General features: G+C 47.5%; 1 protein-coding gene across 4 annotated transcripts in view; it reads left to right on the top strand.

Annotated features, from left to right (window-relative positions):
- The window catches only part of FAM13A (family with sequence similarity 13 member A), a 2868510-nt gene that overhangs the window by 234236 nt on the left and 2612483 nt on the right, over positions 1–21791 (top strand). For 2 of the 4 annotated variants that reach the window (XM_069630746.1, XM_069630744.1), the window contains exon 2: positions 13611–13800. In XM_069630746.1, the coding sequence (XP_069486847.1) occupies positions 13644–13800 (157 nt within the window). In that variant the 5' untranslated portion in view covers positions 13611–13643. Of the gene's footprint in view, positions 1–13553; positions 13801–21791 lie in introns of those variants that run through there. The other 2 variants (XM_069630745.1, XM_069630743.1) reach the window with 1 other exon arrangement.

Genomic DNA, 21791 nt, shown 5'->3' with positions numbered 1-21791 from the left:
ACTATTCAGCAGGGATATGGGGCGGTAATTGGCACAATCAGTTTTATTTTTCACGGGTTTTGGAATCAGCACAGTTGTGGGTTTACCCATGTCCTCTGTGACTGTCCCTTGTTCTCTAATTCTATTAAATAGTCTTATCATAGGGCCTATCAGTTGAACGTTTTATAATAACCGTTCCGGAAGCTGCCCGGTCCGGGAGTTTTATTATTCGGCAAGTAAGTTATGCCCTCGTTGATTTTGTCTACCGTAATGGAGCTTTCAAAGTCTTCTCTGTTTTCCCTGGATAGCCAGGGTATTTTATTTGCTTCCGCAGTGTGCAGGGTGCCTTGCGTATCTTGTAATTGGGTGATATAGTTGCAGGTTTTGTATTTCCGCATTTTAGCTGCTAGCAGGCGGTTAGCGTTACCCACTTGGGTGTAATATATTTGCTTGGTATTCAGCAAGGTTTGTGCAGAGCCATCTGCCATATGTGCTTCTAGCTGCGCCCTAAGCACGTGTTCGTGCAGTGTTCATAGCGATCTCTGTGACTGCCTGAATTTGTGTTGTGCTTCTGCTGCTTGAACCTCTTTCCAGTGTTTCCTGCACTACCTCTTTCCGCTTTATGTGTGCTGCGGCTCATGAAATAAACTCCCCTCGTATCACCGCTTTGCCTCTATCCCATACCGTATGCCAGTCTACTTCCCCGGTATCGTTCTCTGTAAAGTATTTTGAAATTACTTCCTCCATGTGGGCCCTGAGAGGAATATTGCTTAGCATTATTTTGTTTAATCTGCATTGTTTTTTGTGTGCATTTTTACCCCCATGCGTCTCGATGTGTATCATCACCGGAGCATGGTCCGTGAGATATTTGACCCCAATATCAATTTCCGGTATGGTCCTAGTGTCGTCAACTCCAATTCCCCATATATCTATCCTCGGGTACCCATTGTGTACATCTGAGTAATGTGTGTAGTCCCTTTCAGTGTTGTTAAAGACTCTCCATGCTTCTATTAAATCTAGGTCTCGGAAGAACTTCCCCGGGGCCTGGTGGTTCCTATTATCGTTAGTAGTGGGGAGTAGTGTTTTGTCTAGCATGGGTTCCATGACGCAGTTAAAGTCCCCTCCGATTACTACCTGCCCTGATTATCAGCTCGCTATTTTCTGAAGTACGGTGCCCAGAAAGAGATCCTGTTTTTCATTTGGCCTGTAAAGTGCTGTTAGGGATAATTCTCTGTAAAGGCTAATTTCCCAAAACTAGTGAGTCCCCCAGCAGCTTTGCTGGATTTTTGGGGTTTATATTTTTTCCTGCTAAGAGTGAGACTCTTTTCCTCCCACTCTTAGACATGATTTGAGGTGTTCCTTTGACTTTGTATGTGTTTTATGGGCTATGGGGTCCTTTACCCCATAGGGCTTCATGTGTTTTTGGTATGTGGGTTACACTGCACCCTCCGTGCCGTAACCCAGGGGTGTCGTAGCGACCCCCAAACATAGACTCCATACCCTGGGACTGACTACTGTCTCCCAGGGCATGTAAAGTCACCATTGGCTTTACTAGTCTTAAATTGTGAACAGAACCAGTACAAACCATCATATTGTGGACGTACTGGTCGGGGCGATTCGATTGCCCCGGGGTCTGTTGTTCGAGGGGGCACTGTCCAGTCCCTCCGACCGAGTTTTGGCTGGTGGCAGTGGATGCTACTTTTTACATTCGAATATATTCCTATGGGATGTTCCCATTGTTCGAGGCTACCACTTTTTAAAATAGCCGCAAACCTACCGCCGGTTTATTAAATTAATATAAATTCACCGGTTGGTATTTTTTGCTGAAACTTGGTTCCAAAATGGCATTTGTGTTCGCTTCTGTGACTCCAACCCAAGTCGAGCCCTTTGTTCCACTTTTTGGCGGGCTTCTCCACAGAAGCCTCCAAAAGTGGTGCCACTCTGTCTGGGTCCCACAGGGAGTGTGGGAAGGGGTTTAGGCACCCTGGACTGAGTTGCCTCGGCAACTCAAGTCGCACTCTTGTGTGATTGGCCCAAGTGGTGAGCCGCCTGGCTCACCACGTAGCATGTTTGAGTGACAGCTGGGCTGAATGAATGGGGGTTTTCTGCATAAAAGCAGGGCTTTGGGGACTGGAACTTCAGAAGTCGCAACAGGACCTAAAGAATCCGAGGAGGGAGAAGCCGAGCCGACCTGCAACGACGACACCACCGGTGGAGCCCTGCTGAACCATCTCACCACTTTTCCCGACGACAGAGGAGATCTCCAACCCGGAGAGTCTTCTTCCTTTGACTGGTGGGGATAACCAGTTTGCCCGTCTTTTCGCCTTCCTGGACCATCTCGTGGCCGCCTTGCCCGTGCCAAGCACCCCGGCAACCGGAATACCACGGTTTACCACTACCGCGAAGAAAAGGGTAGTACCTTGTAACCGGAAAATTCTGCGGCTGGTTTCTTCCCTGGCAGTGCAACGACCTTCATCTTTCCTCCACGTCGAGACTTCCTCTTCCTCTGGACGAAACACCGACTTGCACCCGCTGCCAGGGACAACTGCCCCCGCTGGAGCGTTCTTCCCATTTTCAGGTACTGTGTCCCGCCTGGCTTCCCTTGCGACAGATCGTTCGGGGTGACAGTAAATCCTCAACTTTCTAACCTGGGTTAGCCTGGGGCCTGTTAACTAACTTTTCCTGACTTGATCTCAATCTTTTATGGACTATCTACAAAGACTCTTTGGGCATAACCCCACTGTGTGATCGTGGACACATTTCACTTGCTCTCTCTGAGTGGGCATGGCATTTGAACTTCCTTGCTCTCCAGTAGACTTTGCCTAACCTGCCTCACTGTGGTTCTTTGAAAAGTATTGTGCTTTCATAACTTTGCCTTTTCCCTCCCTTTTTCTATAACTTATTAGAGTGCCATCTTATGTTAAGCGCTCACCTCTGTCTGAAAATAAGTGGTGTTTCTCATTAAGACTTGTCTAATAGGTAATCAGGGTTGTATATATATAATAGTGACTGTGTGTTGAAATTACTTACCTCTTTTTGTGCTAGTGTAATTTACAAGTGTGTCTTTAAATAAATAATGATATACTTTTACACCAAAGTTCTGGTCAGTGTTTGCTTGTGCTACTGTATCTCTGTACCTATTGTGTATACTCTATATACTGCCTAACTCATCTTGAGAGAGGTCTGACTGCTCAGCCACAGCTACCAGGCAAATCTGGGTGGTACAGACTGCTACCAATTGGATTTACTGCGGACTACCTGTAGTCCTAAATCTTTTGCAGTGGTCCCTAAGGGAACTGCACATGTTTCTGCCTAACAAGTGCTATCAAGGTGTATGTTTGATTCCCCATGGTGCCTTTGAGTACCAGGTATCTCCCTTCAGGGTCCCCATAGCAGAACTGTTTCCGGAATACCACAGAGGTTCCTAGTAGAATCGCCTCCCCTTTAGTTTTAGTCCCACTTGTTGCATAATATTGTTGAGGAAAGGAGCGAAGTGTCATCCTCCTTTCGTCTTCACATAGAAGGTGTATTTCTTGCATGAATACCACCACTGTCTACAGGTCCACTAGCCTTCTTAATATAGAGCAACGTTTCATTGGGGAGTTTAGCCCCTGGACATTCAGTGTTACTATTTTTATCTCAGCCATTGTCAAAGGTTTGGAAGCCCCCCCCATTTGCCATTTCATTATGTCTACATTCCAGCTGCCCAGCAAGATCTGAGCCATATAACTACTCCCTGAAAATAACATGTTTCACCCCAAGCCTCCCCAACATATCAATCATTTGCATGTTCCAGAAATTGTAACAACTAATCCTAATGGATAAACTAATCTGGGACTGCATCCGTCCCTGCGCCCGACTTCCCACCCCCCTTCCCTGCCAACCAGTATCTCCCAGAGCCTGTTCCTATGAACTTTTCTCCCAGATTCCCTCCATTTCTTCTTCCCTTCCCTCCAAATTAAGCCCTCTCTGCCAAGTTTCGATGTCTTTACATCTCCTCTTGAGTCCTTTTCAAGTGACCTTGCTATGCTTTAGGCCCTTCCCTTTTCCTTTTGGAAATGGATGCCCCTGTCGCCACACTTCTTTTTTAGCTGAGCGGCGCCTGATGACTAAAGAAGACAGCCCGAGCTCAAAAGACCTGTCATTTCCTCCTCTTTTGTTATGATATGCTGCACCTTGGTACTCGAAATGGAGACCACACAGGAAGGTACATCTGTAGCGGATCCTTTGGTCTTGTAACCAGCTTGTGACTATGCACAGCCTCTTTCGTCTCATCAATGTATATTGGGCCATATCCTGGTAGAGGGTGATATGGGAGTCTCGAAACATGATTGGTTCTATTCCTCGTGAGGCCCTCATGATCTGTTCCTTCACCTGAAAGAAATGCACTCTTGTGAGCACATCCGGCACCAGTTCCTTCTTTTTTTGGTAGGCATTATATATTCTGTGTGTTCTGTCCAACACTACTTTCAGAGTCACTGGTTCACCCAAGATCTGTTGGAATAATGCTTGAACATAATCATGAAGTTCAGCCTCCGGGACAGTCGTTGGTATGTCCCTGAGTCTTATATTGTTCCTTTAGGATCGATTTCCCTATCCTCCTGTCTAGCTGCGACCCATTACATTTGTTGTTCGAGGGAGTCCATGAGTTTAGCCAGTATCCTTGTTCATATCTTTGCTCACAGAGTGTCGTCTCCTTCTCCTCTTCCCTGTTCTCAATTGCTGAGACTTGCCTAGTCAGTTCCATGATGGATTTTGTGAGGCTGACGGCGCGGTCCTTTATTTCCTTCTTAATCTCAACGTGCATTTCTTGCAAGTCCGAACGCCTCGTGGGAGGGTCTTCACCCTTTAGGCTCGTCCCGGGGCTCTCGGGCACGTGGATTTTCGCAGCAATCTGTTGTTTCTTACCAGGTTCCTGTCCATTCGTCATGGCCTGTCACCCGAGGGAGGACCTTTCAGCTTGTTCAGGTGTTTTGCCATTCTGGCCTTCCGAGGCTCACACCTCCTCCTGGCCCCCACTTTATTTATTTGGTTAGTGGTTTTGGTTCACCACCTCCTTCTTCCAGAGGAGTTTTCCAAGGGAGCTAAGTGCTGAGGAGGTGGGAGGTTCCTTCCTGTCGAGACTGTCAAGCCTTATGTGTCTTCTCTTAGGGTTGTAAGTTGCCCCGTTGTGCGTTCGTCCTTCGAAGGGGTTCCATCCTCCTCCCTTCCTTCAGTATGTGCCTTTCTCCTCCAGGGAGGCGATTTGCTGCTGGGCTTTTCTTTGTTTCCTGAACGCAGAAATTTGACACTTTTCCCCCCACGTCATATTACTTCTTCCAGCTCTGCGTATCCCTTCTAATCTTTTTGAAGTGCTCATATATTGAGATCTCCCCCTGTTCTGCACTGTCTCCTTAATCTTCTGCAGTTTGTTATTATCAGTCCATCCCAGCCCGTGGCAGGCTCTAGGACTGCCCTTCAGGCGTGTCACTTCAAGGTAGGCTTTTCACCTGTCCGCCTCGCGTGAATTCCGTGCCAGTGTCGGGCCCATGGTGCATTAACGAGTTGGATTGAATTGATTTTCTATTTCTATTGCGCTCATATACAAGTGTTTCAGAGCGCAACAAGGCAAGGGAGGGGAATAGGGGAGAACAAAACAACAATCTTACTAGGCCAGGTGACATTAAGAACGCCCAAGTGCTATGGGGTAGGAGGAGGGGAAAAGTGCAAGGAAGGGGGAGGAGTGGAAATTGCAGAGCAAAAGGAGAACAGAATAAATAAAATTAATAATAAAAACAACTAAAATGGTAGTGCAGCCAGCAAGTAATAAGTGCTGAGTTTAAGGCAGCAGACCGGGTAGGTCGGATAAGTGCAGGAAGAAAAAGAGGGGTCGGGACTGTATGGGTACAGATACAGACCCCAGTGCAAGGGGTGGCCCGGAGACAGTGCAGGAGGGTGGCAGGGTGAGCAACAACCTGGGCCCGGAGGACAGAGGGTGGCCAGGTGCACGGTGCCAAGAGAGAATAGATCAGCAGGGGAGAGGGGGGGGTGAAGGCAGAAGCAAAGAGCAATGTCTTGAGGTGCTTCCCGAACCGGAGATGGTTCTCAAGTTTTAGAGTGGCAGGGAGGCTGTTCCAGAGTGAGGTCCCTGCCCAAGACAGAGATCTCCCCCCAGCTCGTTTCTTTGAAAAACAACTGACCCTGAGGGAGTTGGACGTAGAGGAGCGAAGAACTTGAGAGATGAGGTATTTGCGGTGGGGTAGCCAAAGGTATTTTGGACCCAAGACCCAGAAAGCCTTGTGGACAATGTAGAGGTTTTTGAATTGAATCTTTGCATCCATTCGGAGCCTTTCAGAGCTGGAGAGATACGAGCCCTTGAGGCCAAGGACAAGTCTCGCAGTCATGTTCTGGATTAGTTGCAGAGGGTGGAGAGTAGAGGCAGGTAGATTTAGAAAGAGGCTGTTAAAATAGTCCAGCCTAGAGACTACCAGAGCTTGGGAGATAGTGAGCTTCTGGGGGAAAGAGAGGAAAGGCAGAGTACCTCTGAGGTGGTGCAGTAGGAAGTTTGATTTTTTTAGAGACATCAGAGATGTGGGTGGAGAAGGAAAGTGTGGAGTCAAAGACGACCCTGAGGTTCTTAGCCCCGCAGGTGGGGGTAGGAGGAGGGCCAAGGGAGGCCAGCCAGAGAGTGAGGGGAAAGGATGGAGAAGGTATGCCGATGAGGAGGGTCTCCGTCTGGTTGACATTCAGACAAAGATCATTGGCGGAACACCAATCTTGAATGGCAGTACGGTAATCACAGATGAGACAGGAGAGGAAGTGGGCGAAGGCAGCGTTGTCGTCGTCAGCGTAGCACTGGAAATTTGAGCAGAAAATGGCAATGCAGTGGGCGAGAGTTGCCAGGTATTGGTAGAAAAGCCAGGGCCAGAGGTTAGACCCCTGGGGAACACCACAGGTAGACCGAGAGATAGATGATAGTAAGGACCCCAGTATGACCTGGGATGGTCGATCAGAGAGGAAGGTCGTCAGCCAGGCCAGAGCCTGATCAGCGATACTCAGGTTATCACGGAGACGGTTGAGCAGAATGGTATAGTTGACAATGTGTCAAAGGCAAAAGAGAGATTGATTAGGATGAGGACAGAGGGAATGTTAGTCATGGTTGGAGAGCAGATCTTCACGGATGTTCAGGAGAGCAGTTTCGGTGCTTCTGGTAGCTCTGAAGCCAGACTGGTGGTCATGGAGACAGCCAACAGAATCGGAAGGAAGGTTAAGCTGGTAGATGGCCTGCTTTTCCAGGAGTTTGCCCAGAAAGGGAGTAATGGAAATTGGGCGACAGTTAGCTGGACAGGAAGGATCAGCTGTGGCTTTCTTGAGAAGAGGATGCACAGGGGAATGCTTCAGAGGGGAGGGGAAGGGTCCTGAGGTAAAGGAGTGGTTGCAAAGATAGTCAAGGGCCAGAGCGAGTGTGTCAATGTGGTCCTTGATGGTTTTAGAGGAACAGGGATGAACCTGTTTTGACGAGCCTTTCATATATCGGACTTGTCTAGCGACCTCATAGGGAGAGAAAAGAGGAAAGGATTAGAAGGGGGGTGGGAGGGTGGCTGAGAGAGGTCCAGCAAGCACAGATGGAGGAGGGAGGAGGAACGGAGGGGGGAGGAGGAGGGACAGGATGTCCTGGGTTTTTGAGATAAAGTGAGAAGCAAGGGCATTGCAAAGAGCCTGGGAGGCAACAGGAGGGGTAGAGACTGCAGCACGGTTGGCCAGCTCCTTGCAGCTCACACAATTTTTGAAGTTCTACTCCACATTATATCAATCGGATGATCCCGACAGTATAGCTCAATATACATATTTATGTCCTGTTAAGCTTCCAACGATCACATCCCTGGAACGTGAATGTTTGGAACAAGAAGTAACTATTGAAGAAATATCCCAGGTAATTAGAAATCTCCCTTTGAATAAGGTCCCTGGCCCGGATGGATAGTCCTCCTTGTTCTACAAAACAGATCATTCGATACTGTCCCCAAAATTGGTAAAATTATTTAATTTTTTCAAGAAACTGGATATATAACCCCTTCTATGGAGGAAGCTAAAATGATCCTTTTTCCAAAACTGAATAATGATCCTGCATTATGCGGGTCATACTGACCCATTGCGCTGATTAACCTTGACGCAAAAATGTATCCGAAAATTCTCCCCAACAGATTGGTAGATATTTTACTGTCATTGATCCATCCGGATAAATCTGGGTTTATTAAACATCGACAAACCCATGAGAACATCAGAAGGGCTTGTCATTTGATCGAAAAAACTAGCAAGAAGCGTCAGTCAGTGCATTTCTTATCATTAGACGCAGAGAAAGCGTTTGATAGGGTGGAACCGTCTTTATTGTTTAAAACCCTAGAGACTATGGGATTTGGTTCTAATTTTATAATTATGATGCAAGTTCACTATATGGATCCCAAGATAAGATTATCAATTAATGGTCAGATATCTACCCCGATCACATTACACCGCATAACGAAGCAGGGATATCCTCTTTCCCCTCTTCTTTATGAAATACATCTGGAACCCTTTTTAGCTAGAATCAGACAATCACACCAAATTAAAGGGATACCATTTGGGTCTGAACATCATAAAAAAATGGCATATGCTGACGATATGTTGGTCACGGTTACAGAACCAGTTGAATCACTGATTGGGGTTACACAGGAATTGGCGGAAAGGTGGCGGGCCTAAAAATAAATATTACAAAATCTGAAATATTGAATTTATCCCTCACACCTCCCCAAGTAGCTCAGCTGTCTACAAAAACACTAAATTTGCATGGGCAAAAGATAAAATTAGATTATTAGGAGTGTACCTGACCAATTCGCTACAATGAATATATAAAGTAAACTTCCCCCCTATTCTTTTAGAACTCGGATGGTTATTGACACAGTGGGGCCTGTTAACGATTTCTTGGTTGGGGCGGATAAATGACGTGAAAATTTCAATATCACCCAGGGTGCTATATTGGTTACAGACTCTCCCAATACTTGTACCACAAAGAAATAATCGGGAGCTACCAAGTATATCATTGAAATTTATTTGGAACACAAAAACCTACGTGTAGCAATGAAAACTCTAATGATGCTGACGTCCTAATTTTGTAAAATATTACCAAGCAGCACACCTACGGGTACTGAGAGAATGGTTTTCTCCATCAACTGAAATAAATTGGGCCAGAATGGAGAAAGCAATATGTACCCTGCATATCGCAGATCTGCTCTGGCTTCCTAAACAAGATCGCCCAAAAAACATGCATGCCAGCCAAATTACGAATTTGATTGAAAAAATTTGGGATAGAGCAGTTAGTCAGTACAAAATTAAAACATACCCCTGCCCCTTCTCTCCTATATTTAATAACCCGCAATTTAAACCTGGTTTGGAAATGGGATCCTTTCCTAAATGGAAAGATAAGAATTGCAATAAAACCATAGACATGTTTCGGTGAACGGAATTTGTTTAGTTTGAACAATGTAAGAAAGATTTGGGAGAGGCGGGGGGTGTTAAAGGTATCAGACAGGTATCAATATTTTCAGGTACAATATTGGCTGTTGCCCCCACACCCCCCGCCCCCCCGAATAAAGCAGCGGACCTTAGATCGTTAACAGCATTTGAGAATATTTTTTATCTCAAATACAGGTGAGAAAACCCTTATATCTAATCTTTATCGCCTATTATAAGAGGAGTTTCAAGAAGGGAGTCTGAAATATTTTCAAAACTGGTAACAGATACCTGGAATATCGATATCTGCAGACAAATGGCAAGTGCTGTGGAAAGATATTCCAAAATTAACATGTTTCCTACAAATTAGAGAACCATGGTAGAAGGTACAATGGCACTATAGCACACACAGGTTATGTAAAATGAAATTAATCAGCTCCGATAACTGTTGGAGGGAATGGAATGGGAAAGTGGACTGAATACATACTTGGTTAGAATGTCCTAAATTTGGCTAGCTATTGGGGAGCCATTAATAAGCATATGCAAAGTATATTTGGTAAGCGGTTACAGGTTCATTCAAAAGACATTTGGCTGGGAATTGCTGCTACTGAGGAAAGAAAATGGCCTAAACATAAACGAAAAGCGCAGACAATCCCAAGGGTGGCAGCCTTAGTGGTAATTGCACATCACTGGAAGGGCAAAGATCCTCCACATATTCAGGATTGGTTTGTGAAGATATGGAATGTTGTTGCTCTGGAGTGGTTGACTTGCACTATCCAGGGAGCGCAACAGGCATTTACGAAAGAATGGGCACTGGTACTGAAATTCCTGCGAGATGACTGTAATGTTGCACTATGCCCACACAAACTGCAGGTTTTAGGCATTGCATAGACTTTGATCCTGCGGTTGGGGGGGAGGATTTGTGAGGGGATTGTGGGTAAGAGGGGAGGGGTTGTTGTTTGGTTATAACATTTTGAAATGCCAATAAAAAAAAGAGGGAAGGCTAGGCTAAAAAACCCAGCCAGCACGTAGGAGATTAAAAAGTATTCGGGTGAGATCAGCTGGAGTGGTGGGTGGTTAAAGAGACCAGGTGGAGTGGAGTGCCTAGGAGTGGTAGTGTTCTGAGAGAGGGCAGGTAAAGTACTATGTGTCTGAGAAAGTGGCACCGGTTGAGTGTGGTGAGGGGGGTGCGAAAGGTGAGTGGGAAAGAGGGAGGGGGCACAAGTGAAGCGGAATTTAGAGAGGATGTGAGAGAGTATAAGTAATGGAGTGTGTGTGGCAGGAGAGTGGTGGGAAATGTAAAGCTGATGGCAGTAATAGTGTGGAAGACGCAGCGAAGGAGGAAATTAGTGGAGAGGGACAGGCAGTGCGAATGTAAAATCAGGAGACCGGCGTTAGTAAGGGAGAGACGCGAGAGTAGAGGGGTACAATAGACGAGAAAGAGAAAGGTGAAAGATGCAGGTAGTGCAAATGTGGTAGAAGATATGGGAGTAGAGGAGAGCAGATATGAGAGGGGTTAAGGGAGAGAAGTGAGAGATAAAGGAACTATGCAGGCGGTAAAAGAGGTAGACTAGGAAGATCAAGAAAGGAAGAGATGGAGGGAGAACATGTAGAGGGAGAAATCGAGGCGAGGGGGGTGTGAGGCAGAGAGACTGGTGGAGAAACCTTGGTGAAATCAGTCTGGCAACCAAAGGGAGAAGATTGCTTAGAAAATCCCTGACTGAGTTAGAGAAGGCCACAACTTTTAGGTTTCCCTCCCAGAATAGAGAAGACAAGGGCAGTAGGGGTTACCTTGCTTTAGGATGCACCGAAAATGTTGTGGGCGTTGGAGAGGTCTGGGATAGGGTGGAGAAAGCCCATGTGAAGGTAGAGGTAGTCTTAGGGAACACCCTATTTTCAACTGTCCCAGCCTTCCCAATCTATTTGCTTAAAGATTAAATAAAGCACGTTAAACCCACCATCTTTGACTTTGGATTTTTGAGGCCATCTGTGACAATAGCTGGGCTCTGCTCTTAAGTGCAGGTATTACAGTGTTTAGTATCGTGGACAGCCAAATCCCCACCTCATGTTTTTGGCTTTTAAATGTTTGTTGGTAGATTGTTTGGTTGTGTTGATCGGGCATCTTCTAGTCTAGTAGCCTGATGCATGGAAAATAATCTGTAAAGTCAATCACTTTGCGTTTTAGTGTACCGATTCTGTTCGGAGGCTTTGGCCAACGCGCCAGATAGATGAACAGCTATGGAGTATCACACATGATAGATGAACATTACTCTTCGAGTGGACGATCCCACAAGTACAATTAATTAGTTTTGGCTGTGGTTGAAGAGGTATGTGTGGATTCATTCCCGAGTACTCCTGCCTAGTCTTTTCACTGGAATGTGGTGGTCCACTGTGCCATAGGTAGCGTAGAAATAGAGGCAGCTTTGGGCCGTCAATTAACCTTCATCGCGCATGCAGTTTTTGTACCTTTTGAGGTTCTGAAGCCTAACTGTGTTCCTAGAGAATGGACTTCTATTCAACAAAGCCTTGTTTCTGTTTAGTTGCTTCTCTCTCCATGATTTTGCTAAAGTAACCTTGTCAACCAGGTGGTAGATGATCAGATGGATTGGATCTGTTTTGTCTTTTTCTGTGCATCTGTATTTTTGTGTGTGCGCGCGCGCACACGCAGACCCATATGGTTTATCTGACATGTTTCAAGAAAAACTTGCTACGGCTTTGAAAGGTAATGCATTGTTGCAGAGCACAGGAGTCTTAAGGCTTGTAAATTAATTGGTTTACCATTATGCCAGTGCAAACAGTCTTAGTAAACGACATCCAGATAGTCTGGATGGTTCTTTCCTTAGTTTACATGAGCGCAGAGGTCCATACTGAGACCTAGTGTGTCACAGACGGGTAAAAGGAAGGGGCGGGGAGGACGCTCTCTGTGTAAAGTTCTATAATGTGCTGGTACATGTGAATGGACGTATAGCCAAAAGATTAGGGAATGGCTGCTACCTGGATAGAGAGAGCGAGAAGGGGGGGGTGGCACTTCTAAACCTCTGCTCTTAACGAATGCTTTTGTTTCTTCCTGGCTTGACCTATGTCTTTTGAGGGACTTTAAGAAAGTATTTTGTCTGTGCCTCCCATCTACCCTACCCCTTTGGTTAACCCTGTATTTTTGAGTGTGGATGGGAAAGGATGTCCGCCTTGAAACCAGCATTTTACCTGTCGTATCTATAGCTGACTGCAGGGCACATGGTTCCATACTTGTTTGCTTCTTTCGTATTCCCAGGTGTTGATGTAGTAAGACACAAACGTGGGTTTAGTTTTGCGGAAGTAGATCTGTGAAGACATGGAGTTACATGAACAGGGCTGGGACTGTGGGCCCTAGAAACCATGTTAGTTCTGGGCACTGTCACTGATGGGCATTATGGGCTTAACTGCGAGGAATATTGGAATTGGAGACTTCTCAACCTTGGAAATATTTTTACAAAACTTTACTGCTACTGTGAGCAACTTTTCAAGGGTGCACTACTTGTAATGCAACCATGAACGCTGCTAAAAACTAAGATACATGTATTCCAGTAAACCCATCAGACTTGGTTATTTGCCATATGGAGAAGGTTTGAGTTTTCGTTTACCAAATTCAGAAAAACCTTTGCAGTTTAAACACATTTTATAAAATCAGAATTTTCAGGGCAAAAGTCCCTTGAATTCTATTACATTGTTCATGGGTTTACAGTGAACCTACAACGCCCTATTTCTGATTCTGAGACTTCTCAGCTACTAGTACTGTATGGCTGTAGGCTTCAGCAGGTTTTGCTTTCTGAGCTGCTTGCACGGTGTCTGCTGAGTCACACCCTCCAGTTACTATAGTAATCACTCCTTGGATATAGTTGCATGGCCACATGTAACCCACGCTTTTGTTTAGCAGCTATTAGCAGGCTCGGGTTTTAGTGCTCCTCCTCAGTATGTATCCTTGTATTTACAATGAGAAAAAAAGCATGAGTCTAACTGTCGCGCAGTGTCTGTGATGGCTGCAGCTTTATGCTACGTTCACTCGATTTAAAAATAAAGGCCATCTGCAGTATTAGAAGCTTTGGTTGAGTTCAAATACTCACGTTTTAATCATGCAGCCTACGGTTGTTAACGCGACTGACTGTTCTCTCTTCTTGGATTTCTTCAAGCAATCTAAGGCAGCTGTGAAGCTGAGAGAAGACATGAAGAAGATTGTAAATCAGCCAATGAGCAGGCAGACAGCTGCTTCACAAGGCCGGATGTTTGGTGTGCCACTCCTGGAGCTGCAGAAGCAGGGTCGCCTAATGAATGGTGTTCCCCACGTGGTCTGGAATATCGTGGAGTACTTGAAGAAGGATGGTAAGTTTAGCCTTTTATTTTCTTTGGGATCCCATTGTGTTTGGCAGTGGAACCATTTTCAAACTATCGTGTGGAAATACGTTTTTATACGACGCTCACAGACCATAATACTCAGTGTGAAGTTGGGGTTGCTGGGCTGTACACAGTACAAGTATTGTTCACAATTTAGATAGCATTTCTGTTTGTTACCCTCCTCTGGCAATGAGGTCAGACCAATTGTTTTATGGGTCTGCAGATGTTGCAAAATAGGGCGACCTTGTATTGCATGGCTATAGAACAAGTCCAGTGCCTGTTTTCACTTTGTTAGCCGCAACATAATATTAGCACTCCATTGGTGTGGTTACTACCATTGCCCTATATATACACACATACATTTCCAAGATAAATAACGGAGTATTCAGTATTTTATCTAGAAATTTTAAAAACGGTGTTACAATGTACAACTGTGTACACGGAAAGAACGTTATTTTGACATTACACTACACGCTGCCAACTGATCTATGTTTCTCAAGCTCCTCCTTGCCCTTATTTGCTATATCCTTCTTTTCTCTTTTGCCTTGCCCAGACGTCAACTCTCCAATCGTTTGCCAGAGTCGCTCAGAAAGAGCTGCCGTTACTGGTTGTTTTAAGTGGGAGGGTGCATTGTTGTCTGCACTCTGTGCCTCTGCTATTTGGTATATGGGGAGTGTTTGGTGGAGGCACCAAGCCCCTTTTTTTAAGTCCTTCGTATTAGTTATTATGTGATCAGCATGAATGATTGCTTGTTTAACCACAAAATCACAAAGGGAAAGCTACACCCTTAGTGGCTCCCCCTTTTCAGTTCTATATACAATTGTGCAATTCATAGGATACTGAGATGGTAAGCAGGAAGAGGGCATGCCAACCTCCTTGAGGTGTACCCCATTGCTTGCATCGTATCCCGGTACCTCCAAGTTTTTTTAGCCCAGGTCTCAGGTGGAAAAATCTTGCACTTTGCAAAATGTTGCCCTTGCCTTGTTGATTTGGTTTCTTGATTTCCCCATAACCCGGTGGGGCAATGCTTGCCTAGCCCTTTGACGTTGTTGCCCTCAGCCCCCAACATGTATCATGATGTCTGATTTACTATGTGGTTTTTAGGAGTGATGTGACTTTGGGCTGTAGTTCTTGTAGCATGCAGGTTTGGCAACACCACTTTATACTACTGTTTTGCCAAATAAATGTGTCATTCCTTACACAAGATGCCATTTCTTTCTCGGTGCTTGTCACGTAACCGTGGTAACCACCCAAACGACGTGTTCTCTTCCCTGCTGCGTGAATCAAGTAAGCCATGCGTGGTTGGGGTTGGGTGGAAGGGGAATTCCTGGTATTCAAATTGTATGAAGTTGCACATAACTTTCCAAACCTTTGGATTTCCATTTGCACGTTCCTAATTATCCAGACACCCTATGTCCGCTGATTTTGCAACTTCTGTTCTATAGGAACGCCTATCAAACTGTTCTTTACCTAAATCTGCCTTGTTCACTGCCATCCTTATTAATGCCTGGAACTAATGGCAGCTCTAGCTAGTGCCATTTAGATGTATTAATAAGGTGAGGCCATTGTCCAGCCTTGAGATCAAATATGCATTCAACATGCACGCTTTCATCTGTGTCGCACATCATATCAGTGTCGCCTGCTTTGAATGCGCCAAAGAAGGCCACTGCAAATACTGGTTGAAATAGTCGATACTCTTATTTGGAGCCAGTATTTCAATTAACCTGCTTAGGTTCTTATAATCAATGAGGGTACCTGGCATCAATCTGTGGTTCCGCAATTCTTCACTGCTTCATGGCCATTCTTAGTGACACTTTTTGGGGGCTTCTCGTCACCTGCCACTTTGGTTCAGAGGGCTATATCTAATAAGTTCATAGGGTTACATGTGATTTCAACTAATACAATACAACTAATGCCAAAATAACGTATTTCTTTTTCGTTACTTTGGGGGGGTCGCCAGCCCCCCCTCCCAAAGCACCCGCTTTTATTATTATTTTTTTTACTAATACTTTCCCCACCCTCAAAACCACTATTCTGACTCTCAACTCCATTTTTAGTTTTTTCCCAGATTAGTTATTTTCGTTGTTTTTGTATTCGTTGTAATTTCATTCGTTATTTTATATTCAATTTAATCACTACATACTGTTCATAGCTGTCCAGCTTTTGGATGTTTTGGTGGCAAATGCCCAGACAATCAGTCAGCTGTCTTGGGGATGCCTTTCTTTGTTGGAACCCCCTCCCGGTGACCCTTTGGCATGAGTACCTGTACCCCTAGTAGTCCTAATAACTAAACAAATGTCAGTGTCTGGTTGATAATCCTCCCAATTATGTCTCTGCTTGCTCACCAGGTGCTACAACTGTGAAACCTGCCACTGAAAACTATTAAAAGCATCAGCTAAGCATTTCGAGGGGATTGGGTCCTCTGCCATATTCCATATCTATGACAAGTAATCACCACAGCTGTGCTGCTTCGGAAAATTTTCTGTGTCGATGACGTCGATACGCTGTCCTCGAGAGCCTCCGTCGAGCCGGCGATCTCCGGATGTTATAAGTAGGACGCACGACCCCCTTAGCCTCAGTTCAGTTTTTTCCGCAAACGTGTTCGCTTCGGAGATCTTGACGTGCCTCGGTTCTTCTGAGTTCTGTTCTTTCGGTTCTTCGAACCTGTTGTGAAGATTTCCTTGATGTCTTTGTCGTCTTCCACCCCGCAGCCGGGTTTTAAGAAGTGTCGGGACTGCGGGTCCAAGATGTCGTTGACGGATTCGCACAACACCTGCCTCTGGTGCCTCAGTGAGGACCACGACACGGATGACTGTGTAGACTGCCAGTCGCTTACATCGAAGGCCTTGCGGGAGCGTAAGAAGAAGCTTTCTGTAGGTAAGGTGGCCAAGCCCCGGAAGTCAAGATCCACTGGGCTTTCGACTGACGATTCGAGGGGCGACTCTCCGCATCGTCGGCATAAATCCGGGGGGGGTCTTGGTCCAGGAGTAGGTCCCGCCATTCCTCTGCCTCGTCGAGGCACTCACGGAGCGCCGACATCGGTCGCCTTCCTCGTCCGATGACTTCGCCCGTCGGCTGGTAGCTTGTCCCAACAAGCATTCCACACCTGCGGAATGGGATTCATTTCGTCAGGAGATGATGGCGATTTTTAAGTCGCAGGGCTCCGGTCTGTCCGCGCCGTCGAAAGACACCGGCCGTGACTGTGCTAGAGACTCCGCTCGCACGTCTTCGGGCTTGAGCGGTAGTCGCGATCACCGGGCACCTTCGAGGTCCCGGTCGGACAAGGATGGTTGCTCTAGACATGCCCGTTCCAGGTCCTGGTCCTCGACGCCCTCGAGACCGTCGGAGCCTGTGAGGTCTTTGAAGAAGACATCGATGCCTTCGGCACTGAGGTCGTCGAGGGACTCTCGAGGCTCTGCCTCCGAGGAAGCCGTCAATGCCATCAGCGCTCAGGCTGTCGAAGGACACGCTCGGGGCTCCGCCCTCGGACTGTGTCAAAGCCGTCGGCGCCACGCACAATGTCGACACCGATCCCATCGACGCCCTTCGAGGCTGCTTTGTCGGAGGTACCCCGTGGCATGGTTGAACCCCCTAGAAAGGCTCTGGCCAAGGCTAAGAAGGTCTTTGTCCCTTTTTCTGGGCCCTCATTCCAGCCTCTGGATTATATTTCTGAGGTGGATGAAAGGTCTGAGGAAGGTATGGTTCCTGAGGAGGTACCTGACGAGATTTTGTCTGGTCATAGCCAGATTGGAGACCTGCATCAGTCGTTGCACGACGCCAGTGGTCTGGACACCTCTCCAGAGGTAGAGTTCTGTAGGCCTGAGCCTGGCACCCATGTCGAGTCCTCGTACCGGTGCCTTATGTTGGGGGTCACGGAATACTTGGGGTGGTCAGCGCCACCTGTGGTTTTTCTGCAGGATGACCTGACGGATATCCTCGACCAAGGTCCACCGACTGACCCGGTACTCCCATTTCATATGGCCTTGCAGAGAAGGGTGGCAGCAGCTTGGACTGCTCCGGAGAGTCTCCCGGCAGTGAGCAAGTCTTTGCCGTGGAAATACCGCCCTGCCAGTAGCGACCCCTGCTACTTGACCACGCACCCCACTCCAGAGAGTTTGGTGGTTCAGGCGGCGACGGCCCCAGCAAAGCAGGCGTCGTACCCTACCATCCCTCCTGATGGGGACGACAAGCGTTTTGATGGCTGGGCGAAGAAAGTGTTTTCTTCAGGGGGCATGGCTTTGCAGGCAGCCAACTCCGTGTGTGCCTTGTCACGTTTCATGCACACTCTGTGGAACTGTATTTCGTTAGCGGCTGAACATATTCTCGAAGGGAGGAACGGGATGGTTTTCTTGCTATTGTGCAGTATGGCAAGGATGCCATGTGTGAGTCCGTTCAGTCAGGTCTGGACATGGCAGATTGTGTCAGCTGGTCCATGGCGGCGAGCACCATAATACGCAGGTTTGCGTGGTTGTGGAAGTCGGGGTTTGCTCTGGATGTGCAAGCCCGGCTCCTCAACATGCCCTTTGATGGTGAGCATCTTTTTGGCAGCAAGGCTGACGAGAGCCTTGAGAGGTTGCAGACCTCCAAAGTTGCAGTGAAGTCGTTGAGCGCTGCAGTCCATCAACCTCCGCCTTTCGCCCTAGGGGACAGCAATGGAGGGGAGGTTCCTTTCGATATTAATCATCCTTTGGTAAATCGAGAGGAGGTGCAAGTCAAAGGGGCCACCGTAGGAGTGGCAGAGGTGGGAAACAGGGTACTCGAGGTGCCAAAGCCGCTCGGGCAGTTGCCTCTTTGCCCTCAGGCACTGCCGCAGCCGCTTCAGCTCTGTCATGAGGCCATGTCCCATGGTTCGCCGGTTGGAGGAAGGCTGGCGCAGCATCTTGTAGAGTGGCGTGCCATTACTTCAGATGTTTGGGTTCTGGAGATCATAGCCCACGGCTACTGTCTTCCTTTCCGGTAGAGGTTACTTCAGATGTGTGGGTTCTGGAGATCATAGCCCACGGCTACTGTCTTCCTTTCCGGTAGAGGCCTCACGACAATCCACCAGGAAATCTCTCTTTGAAGAGTCTGGATCCGCTCCTTGCGCAGGAAATACAATCCCTGCTGGAGAAAGCCGCCATAGAACTGGTGCCTGTAGCGGAGAGGAAGAAGGGATAGTATTCCCCTTATTTTTTGATTTCGAAGAAAGACGGGGGATTGAGACCCATCACGGACTTGCGCAGTTTGAACAAACTCCTAAGGAAGGACAAGTTCAAGATGGTTACTCTTTCTCAAGTCCTCCAGGCCCTTCAACTTCAGGACTGGTTGGTGTCTCTCGACCTCAAGGATGCTTACTTTCATGTGCCGATCCATCCCAAGCACAAGAAGTACCTGAGGTTCGCGGTTGGTGACTCGCACTTTCAGTTTCGGGTCCTGCCGTTCAGATTGACCTCCGCCCCGAGGGTCTTCACCAAGCTCATCGTGGTGGTGGCAGCGTATCTCAGGAAAGGGGGGGGGATTCACGTCTACCCCTAACTGGACAATTGGTTGATCAGGGCGCGCTCTCCGCTGCAAGTCCTGGATCATCTGTCCGTCACCTGCCACTCCCTTCACAAGCTGGGCTTCTCCCTCAACTTAAAGTAGTCCCACTTGACGCCAACTCAGCGGCTCCAGTACATCGGAGCAGTGCTCGACACATCCCTGGGGCACTGTTTTCCTCCCCAGGTGAGGGCTCATCACATTCAGCAGATGATCCACAAGTTTCAGCATGCCCAGAGTCTCCCGGCGTTCGAGTTCTTGAGGTTGCTCGGCCTCATGGCATCCTGCATTCTTCTGGTGCCAGAGGGCAGGTTCCGGATGAGATCTCTGCAATGGGCTCTCAAGATGCAGTGGTCACAGTCCTCCGGCAGGATGTCGGACCCCGTTCAGGTGCCGCCCCCGGTCGCCCAGGACCTTCTGTGGTGGGCCTTTGATGGCAATATGATGAGGCGGGTTCTATTTTGGCTACCCTGGCCAGAGGTGATGATCGTGACGGACACATCCCTCACGGGATGGGGAGCTCATGCCAACGAGTTAACAGTCAGCGGTCGTTGGTCTCTTTCGGAGTCCAGACCCCATATCAATCTGTTGGAGCTGAGGGCCATCAGGCTTGCCCTGAAGGTTTTTCTGCCGACTGTGCGAGGAAAGAATGTCCTGATTCTGACGGACAACACAGTGCCCATGCACTACCTCAACAAAAAGGGGTGGGCAGGGTCACTTCCTCTGTGCAGGGAGGCGATGCAGCACTGGTTCTGGGCCATCCAGCAGGAAATTTCGATCTCGGCAGTTCATCTGGCCGGAGACGAAAACAAGACGGCGGACGCTCTGAGGAGGCAGAGCGCGATCTCTCACGAGTGGGAGCTGGCTCAGGAGATTCTCCTGGAGATCTTCGCCTTTTGGGGGACCCCTCAAGTGGATCTCTTCGCCTCCAGTGTCGACCGGAAGTGCGAAAGGTTCTGCTTCTGGGAATTTCCTCCAAGAGGAGCCTTAGGAGATGCGTTCGTGGTGGAGTGGTCCTTCCCACTGCTGTACTCGTTTCCTCCAGTCCCCGTCATCTCGTAAGTGCTGCAGAGGTTACAGAGGTTCGGTTCCCGGATGATCCTCATTGCTCCGGCATGGGCTCGGAGAATGTGGTACCCGGACCTCCTCGACTTGTCCGTCTGCCCTCCATGTCATCTCTACCGAGACGATCTGCTCTCACGGGAGGGGGTCAGGTTCTCCATCCAGAGGTCAGATCCCTCAACCTTAACGCTTTGCTTCTGAAAGATTGAGGGATAAGGATTGGGACCTCCCTGAAGACGTGATGGAGGTGTTGCTTTCGGCCAGATGGCCTGCAACCAAGTCCCTGTACCGTTGCCGTTGGAGAAAGTTCTGAGACTGGTGCAGGGTTAAGAATGTGGATCCTTTTTCATGTGACATTTCTGTGGTTCAGTCTTTTTTGCTTTCGTGAGCCCACAAGGGCCTGCAAGTGGGTACCATTAAAGGTTACCTCGCGGCGCTGTCCATATTTAAGCGCTCGTCGGAGGAGTGTTCTTATTTCAAAATTCCTTTAATTTCTGAGTTTCTCAAAGGGCTCACTAATGTGTTTCTGCCATCACCTTTCCAGGTGCCTGGTTGGGATTTGAACCTTGTTCTAAAATTCCTAATGGGTGCTCCATTTGAGCCTTTACATTCTTGTCCTCTGAGACTGTTGACCCTTAAAACCGTATTTTTAGTTGCGGTCACTTCCGCTAGCAGAGTGAGTGAGTTGCAGGCACTTTCAGTTAAGCCACCCTTCACTGTGTTTCATAAGGACAGGGTTGTCCTTAGAGTTTGCCCTTCCTTTCTTCCGAAAGTTGTCTCGGAATTTCATTTAAGCCAGAAGGTCATTCTTCCGGCATTTTATCCTCCTCCGCATCCTGGTAAGGAAGAGGAGAGGCTCCATAGGTTGGATACTAGGAGAGCTTTAAGTTCCTACATTTCACGCCTGTCCCGAGTCAGAGTGGACGATCAGCTCTTTATAGGTTACGCTGGAAGGCGTTTGGGACAAGCTGTTACTAAGCAGACTTATCTAGATGGATTATCTTGGCAAATTCTGAATGTTACCGCTTGGCGGGTAAGGACCCTCCGGTTGGCTTATGGGCCAATTCTACTGGGGTATGACTGCCTCTACTCCCCTGCAGAGGGACAGTCCTGTTTGAAACATCTGTGAAGCAGCCACTTGGGCTTTGGTCCATTCTTTTGTACGACACTACTCCCTAGATTCCATCTATGGGCAGGATCTGGCCTTTGGCAAGGCGGTCCTTTACTCTGCAATTTGATTGGACATTCTAATTTTCTATATTCTAAATTCTTTTTCCCTCCTCCATTCGTTGGTACTGCTTTGGGAGTCTGTCATAGATATGGAATACGTCGGAAGACCAAATCCCCTCGAAGAACAAGTTACTCTCTTACCTGGTAACGTTCTTTCAATTGGATGGTCC

The sequence above is a fragment of the Ambystoma mexicanum genome, chromosome 6q, assembly GCF_040938575.1.
Source record: "Ambystoma mexicanum isolate Mex_15411 chromosome 6q, UKY_AmexF1_1, whole genome shotgun sequence".
NCBI classification, from domain to species: Eukaryota; Metazoa; Chordata; class Amphibia; order Caudata; family Ambystomatidae; genus Ambystoma; species Ambystoma mexicanum.
The sequence above is the reverse complement of the archived record's forward strand: the minus strand, read 5'-3'. Positions and strand labels throughout refer to the sequence as shown.